At 36.3% G+C, this 16,737-nt stretch overlaps 1 protein-coding gene across 2 annotated transcripts in view; it reads right to left on the bottom strand.

Moving 5' to 3' along the window:
• Nucleotides 1–16,477, bottom strand: part of LOC121423731 (receptor-type tyrosine-protein phosphatase kappa-like) — a 79,810-nt gene extending 63,333 nt beyond the window's left edge. For both annotated transcript variants that reach the window (XM_041619189.1, XM_041619188.1), the window contains exons 1-6: nucleotides 16,256–16,477; nucleotides 5,064–5,396; nucleotides 3,824–4,090; nucleotides 2,385–2,516; nucleotides 1,722–1,874; nucleotides 1,218–1,349 (exon numbers count right to left, since the gene is read on the bottom strand). In XM_041619189.1, the coding sequence (XP_041475123.1) occupies nucleotides 1,218–1,349; nucleotides 1,722–1,874; nucleotides 2,385–2,516; nucleotides 3,824–4,090; nucleotides 5,064–5,396; nucleotides 16,256–16,346 (1,108 nt within the window). In that variant the 5' untranslated portion in view covers nucleotides 16,347–16,477. The remainder of the gene's footprint in view (nucleotides 1–1,217; nucleotides 1,350–1,721; nucleotides 1,875–2,384; nucleotides 2,517–3,823; nucleotides 4,091–5,063; nucleotides 5,397–16,255) is intronic.
• Nucleotides 16,478–16,737: the final 260 nt, after the last annotated feature.

Here is a 16,737-nt window from a genome sequence, read left to right as displayed (position 1 = left end):
CAGCATAATGCGGGTAAATTTCTTGCTGAAGGAAAACGCGCCACGGCTGGGAATCGAACCCACGTCTTACATATTGAAAGGCGAAAGTCATATCCACTTGACCACAACGCCTCCTAAATTCACAAAGTCGGAACAGATAATTAACCTGTTTTTCAATACATCTTCAGTTTTCATGTTTTATTTATGCGTATCAAAAAAAGTTTACACTTAGAAAAAAATCCTGTTAAATTATATATTTGTAATATCGTGAAGATTTTTCCACATTTTAACATTGATACCGATCCATTTAAACTAATGACGATATAACTGTCGAAAAATATTTCCGCTTGAGTGGGCACCACTTACTTTTAAAAAGTTAGTGAAAAAATGATTTGCGCAGAACTTTAAAATTGTTAATATGTGAATAAAAATAGACCTTAATCACGAAAAACACATGAAATTTAGCTAGTAAATTGAATTCAAGATATCTTCTACCTTTTATAACCCGTTTCCTTGCCCAAAACACTTTGAAGAGTGCATTGCGCCCCACCCCACTCCCCGACACACCGAGGCCATCGTGACGATATTTGCTTTACACTGAGCTGTGATTTACACGAAATGGTTTAGGCTTGATTTTTATTTTGTTAATCATTGTCAAGCTTGGAAAAAGTGTGGAGAAACAAGTATTAAATGAAAAATGAAATATAAACCCACTTTAAATGATAAAAACTTAGTGAAAAAATGCTGGAGATGTCTGATATAAATTTTTGTTCAGATTCAATTACGTCCTCAGATCCAGCTGGCACAAATGGGTAAAGATTGTGCTTACTAAGTGTTGAAATTTCAATTTGGGTGGAAAAATTGTTACAAAATGCTTGAATGTATCCATTTTATTTAAATTGACTTAAAGTGCAAGGGAAATGTATGAGAAATGTTTCGCAGGGTAAGTTTGATTTCGCCCTTTCACCTTGACACAGCGTGAAAACGAGCATTTCTGCGCAAACAGATTTCTGCGAGCTTTACAAAAATGGACAGTGCTCACTCAAGTTTGACATTTTGTCAAAACTTTTACTTTCATTGGATAGATGAGACCCAAACCCAAGATTATATGTGAAAAAAATACCCACATGTATATTTTTTTAATTCCCAGGGCTTTTTCAGAGTGTAAACTTTTTTTGATACGCACTGTATATAGATGAAAGTCATATTGTAATTATTGTTATGGCCTTCTTTTTTACCTTGGCATTGGTCGCCAGTCCAGCCATCATCGCACCCATTGGAGCATGCCCCCGTGATGGGGTCACAAGGTTCGGATGAGTTGCAGTGACAAGTCTCTGTACATCCTGCTCCGTAAGTTCCACTAGGACAGGCTTTGAAGAGATATAAAGAAAGTAGAACAAATAGTAAAACAACAGTTGCCATATACTTCATGCTAGTATTACACTCTTACAAAAATGAAGTGCTTATTTTATATTAACTGCAGTTTGAGTGCCGATTTAGTCATTCAAATTCAAATTTGAATTTGAAAATCAGCATTCAAAGTGCAGTGACTATACAAGGACATTAAGTACTAAATTAGCACTGTATAGGCTGTACGAACCGAGGTGTTTTAACTAGGGGATCACACGGTGGTGTATGGAAATTACACGGTACAATTTTAACCATGACACTATTGAGTTGAAAGTAACAATTATACACAATTATAACGTACTAACATATATAATATCTCCTTTACTGCTTACCTTGGTTACAATTCAACCCCATCCACCCAGCAGCACACGAGCATCCGTAGGGATCGGGAAGGCAGAAAACGGCACCGCTGCAGTCATTTCGACCAGCTCCAATGGCTTCGCAAGACCCTAAACAGCCCTGACCAAACTTGCCCTGATCACACGCTGGATAAAATTTAAACAGACATTACCATGCATGAATGAATAAAACCTACAATAGGAACTGTCATATTTCCAAACTTTCTACCAGGCAGAAGGAATTACAGAATATCATGTTTCGGTATGAGACAACATTAAGTAACTTTGTAGAATTATTTTAACATTTAGATGCCCCATTAAAGAATAATCCATGGGGCCTAATTTTATTGTTCGAAATGAAATCTGAAATAGATTTTATGTCAATTTTCTTTCACTCAACTTCTTTTCTGGGTTTCCTCATTTATATAAACAAACAACTTTCCATAAACGGGTTAGATTACCCTTCAAAACACAAAAGTAGAGTTCGAAGGTTTTACACAGTTCATGGACATATAGCTTACTTAGTTATCATAATTGATATTTATCACTTTAACCAACATACAAAGGTCCCATGATTCCATTTTCCATTTGTCAAAAAAAGTGTTCCGCAGAATTGCTCGGAGTTGCATTTCTCATGACGGCCGTTTCTATACTTACCAGTCTGACATTGGTCACCGGTGAAACCGGGTGGGCAAATGCAACGTCCTCTAACATCATCGCAGACTCCACCGTTGTAACATGTAGGACAGGTGTACTGACACTCGGGTCCCCAATGGTTATCAAGACATCCTGGTATCAAAAAGGAATTCTTTAAAAAGAGTGAGCTAGTTCACCCCACCAACAGGTTGATTTATTTAAATCGAGAAAATCAAGCAAGCATATTAAGACTAAAAATGTCAACGAAACTGGATGTAAACTAAAAACCATATTAAATTATTAGGTTTAGCATAGTTTTACTTACATGTACATGTATGCACATATTGGTTGGCAGCAAATGAGACGGCTGGTTATGTCACACAAACACAAACCCACACACACTATTTTGTATTTTTTATATGAAATACGGGTTATTCAACCTGAGGTGAATCTTTTTGACGACAGAAAATTTTTCGGTAAATTGCCAACTCTTCCATTGCCAAACTCGTCCACTCATCACATGGTCTAACCTCATTTAGTCAAGTACCATTCCCTACATCGACATTTCATCTAAAAACCATTTAGTCCAATAACCATTTGGTCCAATCATCACTTCGTCTAATCACCACTTAGTCTGTGACCATTTCGTCTCAGAACCATTTGGTCTAATATCCATTTCATGATAATAATAATAATATAGGGTATTTATATTGCGCACATAGTCACCTTGTTAGGGGCTCAAGGAGCTCCTATATTACCCGGCTAAGCTAGGCGTTCAGAGCGCACACAGCTTCTTAAGGAATTACTTCCTACCGGTACCCATTTACCTCACCTGGGTTGAGTGCAGCACATTGTGGATCAGTTTCTTGCTGAAGGAAATTACGCCATGGCTGGGATTCGATCCCACGACCCTCTGTTTCAAAGTCCGGACACTAATCCACTGGGCCACAACGCTCCACAATGTTCTTTTATTTTGCACAATGTTCTTTCATTTTGCACAATTAACACTTTTTCCAGCTAGACCAAAATGTTATATGGACTAAATGGCCATTGGAGGACCAACTGGTTATTAGAATTTCATCTTAGACGAGGTTGTTTGCAGAACCTAAAGTATCGCTTTAATTTGACTCATAAGAGGTTGATTCTTGCTAATAGAACTGTATTTCGAATTTCTCCTCATTTTTGTTTTGTTTTGTTTTGTTTATGTTTTATTGTCATTTTATTTACTGATGAATATGTGAAATTGTCTTGTAAAATAATTAAACGTTCCACTGGGCCCCGTAACACAAGGGATTGCGATTAATCGTTAACTAAAATGGCCTATCAAGACCATCGTTGCATGCGCATTTTGGTTTTTTTATAGGAACCAATCAAAATTGTTCCTTCACATTGGCGACTAATCGCTAACCTTCGTGTTACTGGGCCCATCATTTAATCGTATGGGGAGGGGGCGCAGTCACCTCTGACAATGAGCTTCATAAGACCCCCTCGATCCGGTTCGCCTGGATAGAAGTAGTGGTGGATTCCGGCATGGTCCTCTTTCTTAGCCCTGCTGATGTAAAGTGAATTCGACGAAACTGTGGAGGATTGGTCGCTTTGGCGTCCATCTTCATGATTCAAGTGCCAGGTCAATGAGCCACTTCCGCCGGATGATCCAGGGTTCATTACAAGGCTGACCTCTTCGTCCAGACTGACTCTCACCGTGAAGTATTTTGGAGTAAAATGGGCTAGAATTAGAAGATTTGGATTGACATCAAGTGGTAATAATGATGATAATAATAATAATGATGATGATGATAACGATAATAATAGTAATAACAATAATGATAATGATATTAATAATGACAGTAATAATAATAACAATAATAATGACGCTAGATTTATCCGAGGTAGCCGCTTCGGTTTCGAAAGCTGTTCTAGCAGCCAGGGCTGTAGCCAGGAATTCATGTGTGTGTGGGGGGGTCTGAATAAGGAAAAGGTGAATCTTTTCGGATACATATTTCAGTTGGACGACTCATTGTGGACGGGGGAGGTCCGGGGAGGGGGTCATTGGAAACCCTAAGAATTTCCATCCCCAACGCTAAAATAAACAATTCCCCTCCTCTTTTGCTGTTGGCGGGGTTCCGCGGAACCCAGTGACCCCCGCCCCCCCCCCCCCCCTGGCTACGACCCTATAACAGCAGTCCCTGATAAATATAATGTTAAATGGAGTCTCTAACAAAATGGTGTGTCTAACAAATCATAGATATTATCTGGAATATAGATTAATCATAGCACCTTGCTGGCAGAAAATGATATATTTAATCATGGCATTAAACGTTAAAGAGGTGTGGTTCCAATATGTGGACTCTGAACCCACCAAGAGCTAAATCATTATCAATTTTATATCCAAAATGTTGGCTATACATTAATTTTTTAACTGTATCATGGTTTATCTGTTAGGAACTGACAACACTATAGTTGTCCGTGCATGGTAGGTACGCAATAGGCATAGAAACTGCTGTGGCTGTCATCATGGTCATAGTTCCCGCGTATCAAAGGTAACCTAAAAGAAAAGATCATCAACGATGATAAAACTTCCTATAACCGCTTAGGCAACACATAATCTATCATCATCATTATAAAAGTTGATGGGCTACTGTCTTTTGTATTAATTTGTTTTGTTGTTTCGGGTTCTTTTTTTAATTTTATTGTTTATACCGTCATCTCTGATGAATATAGTAGACGTCATGGTGGTCCAATTGTATCTCTCGGCCCGGCATCCGTAAACACCAAATTTGTCGTCATCCGAAGAATCAAAAGTTACTCTTCCCATTGCGTCAATGGTCGACCCATCAGGCAACCCGCATCCTGCCGCTGCATCCCCAAGCGGACACCAGTTCGATTGCCTCGCTCCTGAGCTCAAGTCGACAGATCGCTGGAAGGACACTTCGCTGGCGACACTAGCCCCATTCAAGATTCCAGAATACGATGCCGAGGAGCTGGCATCGAAGACGGGGTTGAAGTTGATGCATGCCACGTCCAGAACGTTTGCTGCATTGTGAGGAAAGTACAAGAGTATACATCATTGCCCCTTGCCCTACACGTGAAGCTGCTGATATAGAAACCAAGCTTATATACTTTACTTAGAAATTGTTATGGGATTTTTTGGTTTGTTCAGATATAAATGTAAGGGATGAGTATTGGGTATTTTTCGGATAAGGATGCAAAGTTACAACGCTTGTTCTGTGCAGTCTGGTGTCAAGTTCTTGCTTGTAGTAGACTAGGAAAAAAGGGGCTGACGCAGTAGCGTACAGATAGGGGGCTTTATGGGCACTCTTGCCCCCCCCCCCCCCTTAAAAAAATCACGAGCAAGAAAAAAAAAGAGAAAGGAATAGAGAGAAGAGGAAATATGATATCATTTTTGGAATATTAAGTCAAATTCTGAAAATTTGGATTTATGTGATTAAAAAATGTCAATTTTTGGTCGCTCGCTTCGCTCGCTCCCAACTTTTATTAATTTTGTCGGATACGCTATATCTGGCCCCTTTTATTTTTTCCCCTTTGCTCCTTCCGCCACTGAGCGGAGACATTGACTAGTACATTGGCCTATATACATCATTCTCCCTTGTTTGGTCGACTACTTATGCAAACACCCATGATTTCTCATATAATGTTCTAATCCCGGGTTCTAATGATGAAAAAGAATCCTGCATGCTTTTGATTATTATTCCTACCTAGCTATTTAAAGAAATAAAATAAAAAAGATTGAGGTGAAAAGCATCCGTTGGACTCGCTCAATTTGGAACCTTATGACAGTTACCCTGGTTGCGACAAAAATTGCGGAAAGTTTACTTTTACCTGTCAAAAGGTGTAATTACTCTGTCTTAATTTATTTTGTGTATACATTTATAATTTATGTACTGGGGTGTCTACAGGGTAGTTCTCAATCGCCTGACTATATAATACTATATCATTTAAATGTGAAAAATTATAGTACAGTTAGGCCAAACCCTAAATATCATGCATGGTGCCGCCACCACTGACAAATGTTAGACGATATCCCTTTTAAGACGGCATGCATCATGTTACATCTTAATAGGAAGTTTGAAGATTAAAAAGAACAACAGGTTATATATAATTTGATAAGCGTGGGAAATTACCCGAAAAAGGGACAAACTAGTCAGTTATGCCGTGCAGTACTTGTTTCTTCCTCTTGCTCGTCAAAAACGACAAGAAAACAAGAAGAAAGAGGATTGAATACAACGAAGATTATTATTGGTTTGAATGTTATATAAAGTCTTAGCTACACGGCCCCATTCGTCACCTGTGTTAGTGAAAAAAAATAATCCCTGAAAAAAATCCACTGAAGACTTTTAATTTAGTGCTTCAAAAATTGAAAAAACAGGTGACTGGAATCATTCATCCCAACTTTATTCCTTTGGGATTAAAAATAAGATTTTTCAGTTACAGATATCTTTAAAGTGTCTGCGCGAAATTTAGTATATCTTCTTGGGTTTTTTTTTCTTGTCGAGATTTAACCGATAGTTTAAGAGCTATGCATAGTCATAATCAGATCAATATTTGGATTGCCCCCAAACAAAGTGCAAAAAAAGGTTTTCCAACTGTTTCTGATACGTTTTGTTGTTTCTGGTGCTAAGACTAACAAAATTGGCATCCGGGAAAGTGGTTATTTTCAAGATGTCTTCGAAGGTGGTCGCCATTTACTGAAAATGGACATAAACTCATTCTTTATCTACCCTTAAATCCTATTTCGGTTCATTACGTGATCTGTATTAGGGGGAAAGAAAATTTTTGATAGAGGTTAGCGTGAATATAATGAGTGCACTCCAGATTACTTAAAAATCCAAGATGGCGTCCAAAATGGATGCCGTAGCCTAAAAATCCACAACTTATCTATTACTTAAGTGGCTTTAATTTGGTTTCTGCTCAATGGTTTTACAGGTCAAGTTTACATCAGGAAAAGCTACAATGACATTCTGTGATCTGGTATGTTTATGCATCCAAGATGGCTTCAAAAAAATGAGTAAAGAAAATGGGTGTTGCTACCGTAAAAAACGACATAGCTTGTACAATATCAGGGAATATGATTTTGGTGTCTAAACCATGATGATTTCAAGGGTCTGGAAATAGCTTGGAACAAGTTACAAGGACAGCCAGTAGTCCAGTTTGTCCAAATAATCAAGGATGGCTTCCAAAAATAGAGTCTAAAATTACTGTTGTTATGGACATAGTTTTTTTCAATATCCACCGGGAATAATATTTTGGTGTCGGCACTCATGGTTCCATGGGTCAGAAAACATTTTTGGCTTGGTTACAATGATATGCAGTTGTCATTTTTGCCTAAATATCCAAGAGTGTTTCCAAATTAGCGTCTAAAATGACTCCCATCAGTCAAAATGATCAAAGATGATATAATACCAGTTTGTGATAAATAGATTTAGGGTCTACACTGTGGTTTAAAGGGTCAAATGATACAGTGAAACACGTAACAAGGATGGTCAATAAATTTGCATTTTGTTCAAAAATCCAAGGTGACTTTTAATCTTGTGTAAAAAAAAAAAAGGTGTTTCAAACTCATGAAACAAATAATCCCAATGGGTTTAGAGTAGGCACCAACATGCTTGAAACCATGTTGCAGACACCAAACTCGTAACTCCCTGGCATATAATTATTTTGTCAGTAACAGCAGCCATTTTTGGAAGCCATCTTGGATTTGGACATACTGGACTCCTGACTGACCTTGTAACTTGTCCCAATGTTGTATTTATCCTTTAAAAACCATAGTTTTGACAAGAAAATCATATATCTCAGGCCTTTAATTTAACGAACTGGGTAGATTTGTAATATGTTATTCCTGAGGTCAAGTAGAAAAAAAAACATTTCGTTGCAATTTGTTTGGGTTAGGGGTATTTTTGGCCGTACATTGACACGACTTACAACAAAAAATTTCGAGAGATTAATCTTAATTAACCAACTTCACCCGATTGTTTATCGGAAAGGTTGTGTGGGATGACTTGCTGGTATATTAGACATTTACTACCAACTGCATTCAATAGTATCATGTGTTGTTATATATTCATTTATCAGAATATAATTATTCGATCCATAGGATTAACCGAAATCTCTTTTTAATCAATGACCTGAATCGCGATTACAGCAAATAACATCGCCATCGTACATGTGAATAAAATTTAAAAAAATAAGTCTATATCTATACAATGCTTTGATAAAGGACTAATTCACAATTGATGAAAAAAAGATAAAATAGGGAAACCCGTATTGGGAAAAAAATAGAAAAAAAAAATATTATGTTATTGTTTTGAAAGTAATATCGTTCGTTATAAACTTCCTTGTTTTGAAAATTTACTTTTCAAAATTTAATTAAATTCTGAAAATTTACTTACTAAAATAGGGAAACCCGTATCGGGGAAAAAAATAGAAAAAAATATTATGTTATTGTTTTGAAAGTAATATCGTTCGTTATAAGCTTCCTTGTTTTGAAAATTTACTTTAACCGGAAATTCGGTGAAAGTGAACATTAAAGGGGGTTCACTCTGAAGATTACTTCGATTTGATAAAAGCAAAAAAATATATATTGATCAAGGTTTGGTCAAATATAGGCCTATATCATATAGAATATCGTAGTGTTGTGTTATATTCTCTGAAACTGCAATGTTCTCAATAAGTTGAAAGTGATTTTATTTGTGCTGGGGGTGCAGACAGGTCATTTCATGTCCCGCTCTATAAAAAAATGAATTATTATTCATCGTGTTCTATCTTACGTTTTTGAATATATGGAATTTATATTACATAATAGATGGGTGGCTGTATGACGTCACGAATAAATACTTCAAAGAATTATAGCTTTTTTAATGTTGATGGATTTTCATCAAAATCTTCACTGTTAAAAATGATTTAAACAACGCTGCTTACTATGTGAATCACACAGTTATGTAGTTGTTTAAACTATTCAAACAAGTGTTTAAAATCTTTACAACCATTCTTAAATTATTGATAATTAATTATTTGAACTTAAACTTTGTCTTTTAAGATTTTAAACACTTGTTTAAAATGTTTAGACAACTACGGTGCGATTTAAATAGTAAACAGCGTTGTTTAAATTATTTTAACAGTATTCACCAATGCGTTTTGCATGATGCAATTATCATCTGTTACTGCTTTTCTCTTGTATGTACTTTCGAGACACATATTTATCATGTTTCTACGGATAAAATGTTTAACCAAATTACTTTCTTTCATAACTGTTGATAAAGATGATAACATTGATATTGTATATTATCATATATGTTTAAAAGATCACATTTTCAAAACTATTCGGGGCTCTCTTGATTCCCGCATCAAGACTACGTTCGAAAGTGATTAGTTTGTCTTTTGCACTTTTGAATAGCTAGTTGTTAGTCGATACCTATTTAGTTGCACAATAATCCTTTTGACGATTTGAAAAAGATTTTGCTTCTCTCACTTTTGCAAAGAACCACTTCTTATTTTTCTAAGACTCATCTCAAAAGCCTCATTAGCAGATGAATGACCTATAACATTTTATTATCTAATGATATTAAAGTTAATTAATAACTTCTAAAGATGCTCTTCCGACATAATTACAATCCCCTTTGACACAAAAAACTATTAACCGAATGGTCATATATCTCGATGAGGGTACCGCAAGACAGCTAAGAACTCTCTCGGAAGGCATTGTTTAGCATGCCACTGAGCTGGGTCATCAGCAAGCGGCCTGCCCGCTGGGTACTCTAATGCAATCACCAACATCGATTATGGCTGAGATCCATGGCTGAGTGGCCTAAGGCGCCTGGATATACATGGAAAGTCCGCGGTTCGATCTCCGGCACCTATGCTAGTGGGCAAGGCATTCAATCAACAATGCTCTTTTATCCTGCATTTCAGAGGCGTCGATTATGGGGGGGCAGGGGGGGCGATCGCCCCACCAATGAAAATATTGGGGGGGCAAACATATCATTTTGCCCCCCCCCAATAATTCCGCATGTGCTAAAAATAAAATAAGATTGTAATGTTACACAGAAATCAGCAAGCGAGATTGAGATACACAACTCGTTCTTCGTCTAAAATCGTGCTCAAAATGTCCACCTTTCAGATTGGAATATCAAAAAATTTCAGCTCGCGCTTCGCGCTCGCATCATTTTTGTAACAAAAACCCATACTTTCCATGATTAAATAGGTGAGTATGGTCCCGCTTTCAGTTCTAAACCTCAAAAGAACTCCCACTTCGATTTGCAATAATCTTTTGTTGGATATATACATCTTGTTCTCTATTAAAAACATCCATTAAACTCAATTTTTTTTCAGATCGAAATATCAAAATTTTCAGCTCGCGCTTCGCGCTCGCATTAATCTGCTGGTGATATATATATATATATATGTATGTGGATGTGTGTGTATATATATATATATATGTACACATATTATATAGGCATATGTGTGTGTTTGTGTGATCGAGCGCTTTTGGAAAATTGATTCATGATTTTGCCCCCCCAATCTGAAAAAAGGATCGACGCCCCTGCTGCATTTTAATAAATACAAATGCTTTATGCTTTTTTGGTAACTCGGTGTGCACTTGTTTTTATTTTTAAAAAATACAAAAATTAAAAAATAGTAATGATTTCCAGCATGGCATCAAAATACGCCGTGTTGATTAAAATAGACATGCAGGCATGTACACTAGAAAAGAAAACGGTGTTATCTGCCATACCATGGGAAGCAAATTTCTAAATTTTGTCAATTTTTTAAGTTAATTCATTCGTGGCACACTTGAGAAAATATGACCAGTATGATATTACTTGTACGCTTACTTTTCTTTACTATGTGACGTTTAATATTGAACATCGACATATATATATATATATATGTATATATATATATATATATATGTATATATATATATATATGTATATATATATATATATGTATATGTGTGTATGTATATGTTTTTTTATTATTTAGGGCATCCTCCTATTTCCAAATTATTAGATTCAACTAGTGTACACCCGGACATCCGGCGCGAGCAGTGTGGGATGATATCAATATATTGGCCTGAAAATTCCAAATTTTAGGGACATCCCCACGCCAAGGGTTATGTATACGGGAGTAATATAAGGACAGTGTATACAGCAATACATCTTTCATTTTAATAAAGGCCTATAAAGATTTTTTTAGATTGCTTTTATATTGGTTTATTGTGATATGAAGGAATGGAATACAGTTAATATCAATATGCGAACAAGCAAATTTTCAGCAGTTGGAAGACAAAATGGTGTCCAAAAACCTTTTTTTTCAGGTGGTGTGAAATAATCACATCACGGGCAATGTATACGTAGGTGCTTTTATATACTGTAAATGTGTACATTATACTACCATCTTTCAGATAAAGACCTATCACGAATTTTTTTATGGCTATTATATGGGTTTTCCATATTGTAATCAATAACAGTAAATATCAATATGCGAGCGAAGCAAGCGAGCAATAGTGGAAATCGGAATGATGACCAAAATCATCTTTCAGGGGGTGTGTAGTTATTGTAGAAATGCAGCGAGTGAGCGTAGTGAGCGAGCCTTGAAAAGGTTGCTTCAGGCGTTTGATATGGTGTGCATATATTACAGAGGTTGATAAAGATGAATTATCAATAAATTAAACTTTAGAAGAAATGAAAAAAATAAAAACGCAAATAAGTATTATACGTTCCATATTGTTCAATGAAAACTCATTCGCTCACCAACTCACTGGTTGAAGGTGAGATGAGAATGAAAAAGTGCGATCAATATTATCGGGATTAAAGGGGAAGTTCACCCTGAAGAAAACTTTCTTGTAAAAATAGCAGAAAAAATAGTAAAAAATATTGGTGAAGGTTTGAGGAAAATCCGTTAAAGAGTAAGAAAGTTATTAGAGTTCAAAGTTTTGGATTTGTGACGTCATAAACGAGCAGCTGTCCCATGTGTTATGTAATATAAAATGCATAAATTTAAAATTTTGTATGGTTCCTGATGACTTAATTTTGTTTTCTTTTCATGATCGGGTGTGAAACGATTTGTCTATTGATATACAAAAGTTACAGTAAAAACCATTTTCAATTTTCTGAGAAAATGACATTTCATTGATTTTTTACCATTCGCTATGTAGGAATGCTGCTCGCATATGACGTCACAACTCAAATAATAGAAATTCTAATAACTTTTTAATTATTTGATGAATTTTTCTCAAACCTTCGGCAATATTTTTCATTAATTTTTCTGCTATTTTTACAATAAACTTTTTGTGAGGGTGAACTTCCCCTTTAAGGCTGCTTTGTGAAATGATCAGAGGCCATCGCAGTCCACAATATAAACTTGTAAAAACATGGAAATTGCACATAATGCAAATTAAAAGGAAGATATTGCAGAAGGAAATATTTTGCATAATCTTTAAGATTATAATGGGAGATTATGCATCATTCAAAATTTTGAACAAAATTCATGTTTGAAATATTTATTGTAGAGATTATTATGAACTTAGTGTGATTTAAACGGATGAAATCAACATTAAAATTCAATGTGATTTAAAGGGATTACATAGTAGAGTGTGGGGAAATCTTGCTGTTCTAATTTGCCTCTGTGTTTAAACGCCACCAAATTGGTCAGTAACTCATCGTACAGGGTATGCCTATATTTTTTGTACAAATTAATCCCCGCTTTCACAAAGATGCGAGGACAATATGACCACCTCCCCCCCCCCCCCACTATTCACGCCAGTGTATTCAAATGATGTAATAATTGGTATATGAACAAAGTTAAAGCCATTTTTAAGTCACTGGTATCAATTCATAAAAGGGCGTATTATAACCACACCACCGGGGATTTGCTATGTTTAAAACGTCCCTTTTAGTTATGAAACCGTTTGCTTGATGTGTAATTCCAAACCAATATATATTTAAAAAATAAAAAAAAACCTTTGTAAAGGGTTATTTGTAAGTGATAAAAAATAGTGTAAATATGCTTGTTACAAAATAATAACGAAGTAATGTTTCCCGGGTACAATTTATTGGTGGTAATGTGATGGATGAACTAAGCATGTTGCTATTTCATGAACAAAAAATGCCAAATGCGTCCTCATACGCTCTAGTGGTTGGCCTCTATCGGACTCTGCTGGGACTAGACTCGAAAAGGTTTGCCATTTCTACCCTGGGCCACATTATCTTTTTTTTATTTGATTTTTGTTTTGTGCACTGTTTTCATTATGTGTTGTCTTTATTTGTACGGCTTTTAATGTGAAATAAATTAATAAATTGTCACAGTTTTACACATGTACAAAATATGAATCTGACGCCCTTTAATTTGAATTTTTCATTGATGACACGGCCCTAGTGCAAATCATAAGTTCTACTTGTTTTGGTCGTTTACCAAGTGAAACTTTAATCTACCTGCGATGATGATTATAGTTACAACGATGACGAAGTGAAGGAGAAGGAAGATGAGGCGGAGGATGACGACGATGACTGGATCAAATGTATTTCATTATTTTACGATCTTTTCTTTTAGTTTATCAATATCATTTATATATTATTCATAATGAGGCCGCCAGTGTCAAGCTTAACCGCTTACGATGGGGGTCTCCCGATGCTCTCATTGTTATTTCGTATTCATTATGTATTATGGTTGTATTGTTCATAATATTGATCGTTTTGTATATTGCATATGGAAACAACAGTTGATATTTTACATGTATTGTGTATTATTTTGAACGCAGTAATAAAACCACACAAGCAAGTAATATCACAATTTGACTGTACACCTGGAATATGTTTCCAGTAATATAAACCCATCAAAAAAAAGTTTGGAAATCTGTGTTTGGCCATTAATTTCTCCCAACTCCCAATTGTACACAATACATATTTAACATTATTCAAAGATAATTTAAATCTCTTTAATATTATACCATGCTTGTTATGATCATGCCACCATGGAAAGAGCAGGATTCAAAAGTGTTGGATGAGGTCTGAATTGAAAAGCTGCAAAACGGGCAGAAATAGTCATGAGGGTCAATACAGAACATGATTCTTTGTCTGTGTCAATAAAGATGGAATTCATTCACATCAAGCCCCTGCTTCTGTAGTGATGGTTCTGTGGGATAACATGGTTGAGTCGTGGTTTGAAATACCCATGCATGTTTGTTTGTTTTTTATGTGAGTGCTTGTGCAGAGATGTGTTTGATTCCATGTTAATGTTGATGTTAAGGTGCATAAAAACAAAAGAAACCGCTGAGAAACTCACTCATCACCACTGAAAAAAGAACAGTGACATTCAATATTGTGTCATTTTGCTTTGAATTTTGACCTTGCCCCATATTTCAAGCCACTGCACCTCCATATGAACCATAATCATAATCATGTAGGGTATTATTTTAAAGAAAGTTGGGTGCTCTATCCATTGATATTAATTACACATTGATATTTACTATAACCGAGGAGGGATTATCGATCAAAGTCAGATTTCCAAACTTTTTTGAGGAGTTTAGATATAATATGTAATAAATTCATGATTGCTGTCTTGCAGTAATTTACCAGAATAGGACTAAAGTTGACTACATGTCTTTTCAGTGATCTATAAAACTTTAACAAACTCAATATGTACATTTTGACATTTTCATTTTCACATCTATCCCCCCCCCCCCCCCCGCCCCTCTCTCTCTCTCTCCATCTCTGGGTCTCATTTCTCCCATGTCTCTCTCTCGCCACCCCCTCTCTCTCTCTCCCTCTCCCTCTCTCTAATTTCCTTTTTTTCTTCTTCCCCGCTCTCACACGTTTCTTTAATTCCAATAACCCCCGGTGTCACGAAAAATAGACGAAGGTCAAAGCTTTTGTGTAAAATTTTAACGATATCAATCTAACTCAGTATGCAGCACGCAATGATTTTTTTTATCATTTTAGCATGTAATGCGGTATTTTATTGTCATGTTTTATCCTCTTTTGATACCACGACATTATTGCCATAAAAACATGTATTGTATGAATGTTTAGCACAGCGGTCATAATGCTTTAACTGCGAAATATGTTTCACTTTGTGGCTCAAGTGCGCCTTAGATTTTCACAAATGTGGCGAACAAAAGTGCTACCAAAGCTACATTATACTGTATACCTAGTGGTAAATCTCGGAGCAAGAAAACAAGCAAATATTTGTCGTCGATGAAAATTATTTGAAAATGACTAGCATGACTAGGCTATCGTTTCCAAGACGATTTCTATATCTTCCCGAACCGAAGCTGATGCTAGATACACGGGTGGATCCAGGATTTTTTTTAAAGGGGGGCACATTTTCCCGAGGGGAAAAAAGGGTTTTAACCAAAAATTTCGTAAACCAAAAAAATTGACAAGCCAAACAAAGGGGGGTATTCACTTTCAAATGTTGGGCACATTTCTATTTCAACGGCATTTTTTACATTACAAATTTCAACGGTGCCTCTCAAAAAGGGGGAGGACACGGTCCGGGTGTCTCCCCCCCCCCCCCCCCCCCCGATCCGCCAGTGCTAGAGAGCGTCCATCTCACTTCGGCAATTACTTATAATAGGTCGTGACAAGCTGACTAGAATCACGATTAAAGAAAGAAAAGGAGAATAATTCCTCCAAACCTGAACGCATTTACACCTTATTGTAGCAAACATCTTTTTATTATTTATTTTCGTTTATGCTTTGTTTCTTCTATATATCTTTAGCTATTAATGTTTGTATCTGAATGCATTATTCACTTAATTTTCTTGACGCTCTGTGGGTTGCTCCAGCGATTTTGCTAAGAGGAGAAGCATGACGAGCATTATATGCAGAGTTCCAAACAATTTGCGGAAATCATATTGTAAAAAAGCGACTTACCAGATGCAATTTCAGCTGTGAGTGTGAGTTGAAAGAAAGCGCACCAGAGTATATACATTCCATGCATTTTAAACTCCATATATATCTCCATAAATGTATGTTTGAAAAGCCCCAAAAAGATAGAAGTGCTCAATGATTTGATAAAAATTCTTCAGCAAAAATGTCCATCTCCTCTATGTCCTAAACATCGTCTGAGTTGCTTTATTACTTCTCCGTTCCTTTTAATTGATTCGGATTTCTTCCACGGTGCTTCCTGGTTCGTCTGGTCGTAACGGCTTCAGTCACACTGCAGACGAAACTCAGCACGGCGCCGAACCTTTCCATTCGAATCACGGGAAGTCAGAATGCTGCCGATATTTCTCTTGGTCATCACGGTGGAGATGTCACCGACTATTCTTGACCTCCCCATGTTTGTCCCTTTTCGATAAAAAAAATACGAGAAGCATACTGCATACAAACCCGTTCGGTGCAAAGGGCAGTTA

Source organism: Lytechinus variegatus, chromosome 11 (assembly GCF_018143015.1).
Source record: "Lytechinus variegatus isolate NC3 chromosome 11, Lvar_3.0, whole genome shotgun sequence".
Taxonomy (NCBI): Eukaryota; Metazoa; Echinodermata; class Echinoidea; order Temnopleuroida; family Toxopneustidae; genus Lytechinus; species Lytechinus variegatus.
This window is presented reverse-complemented; position numbering and strand designations above follow the sequence as displayed.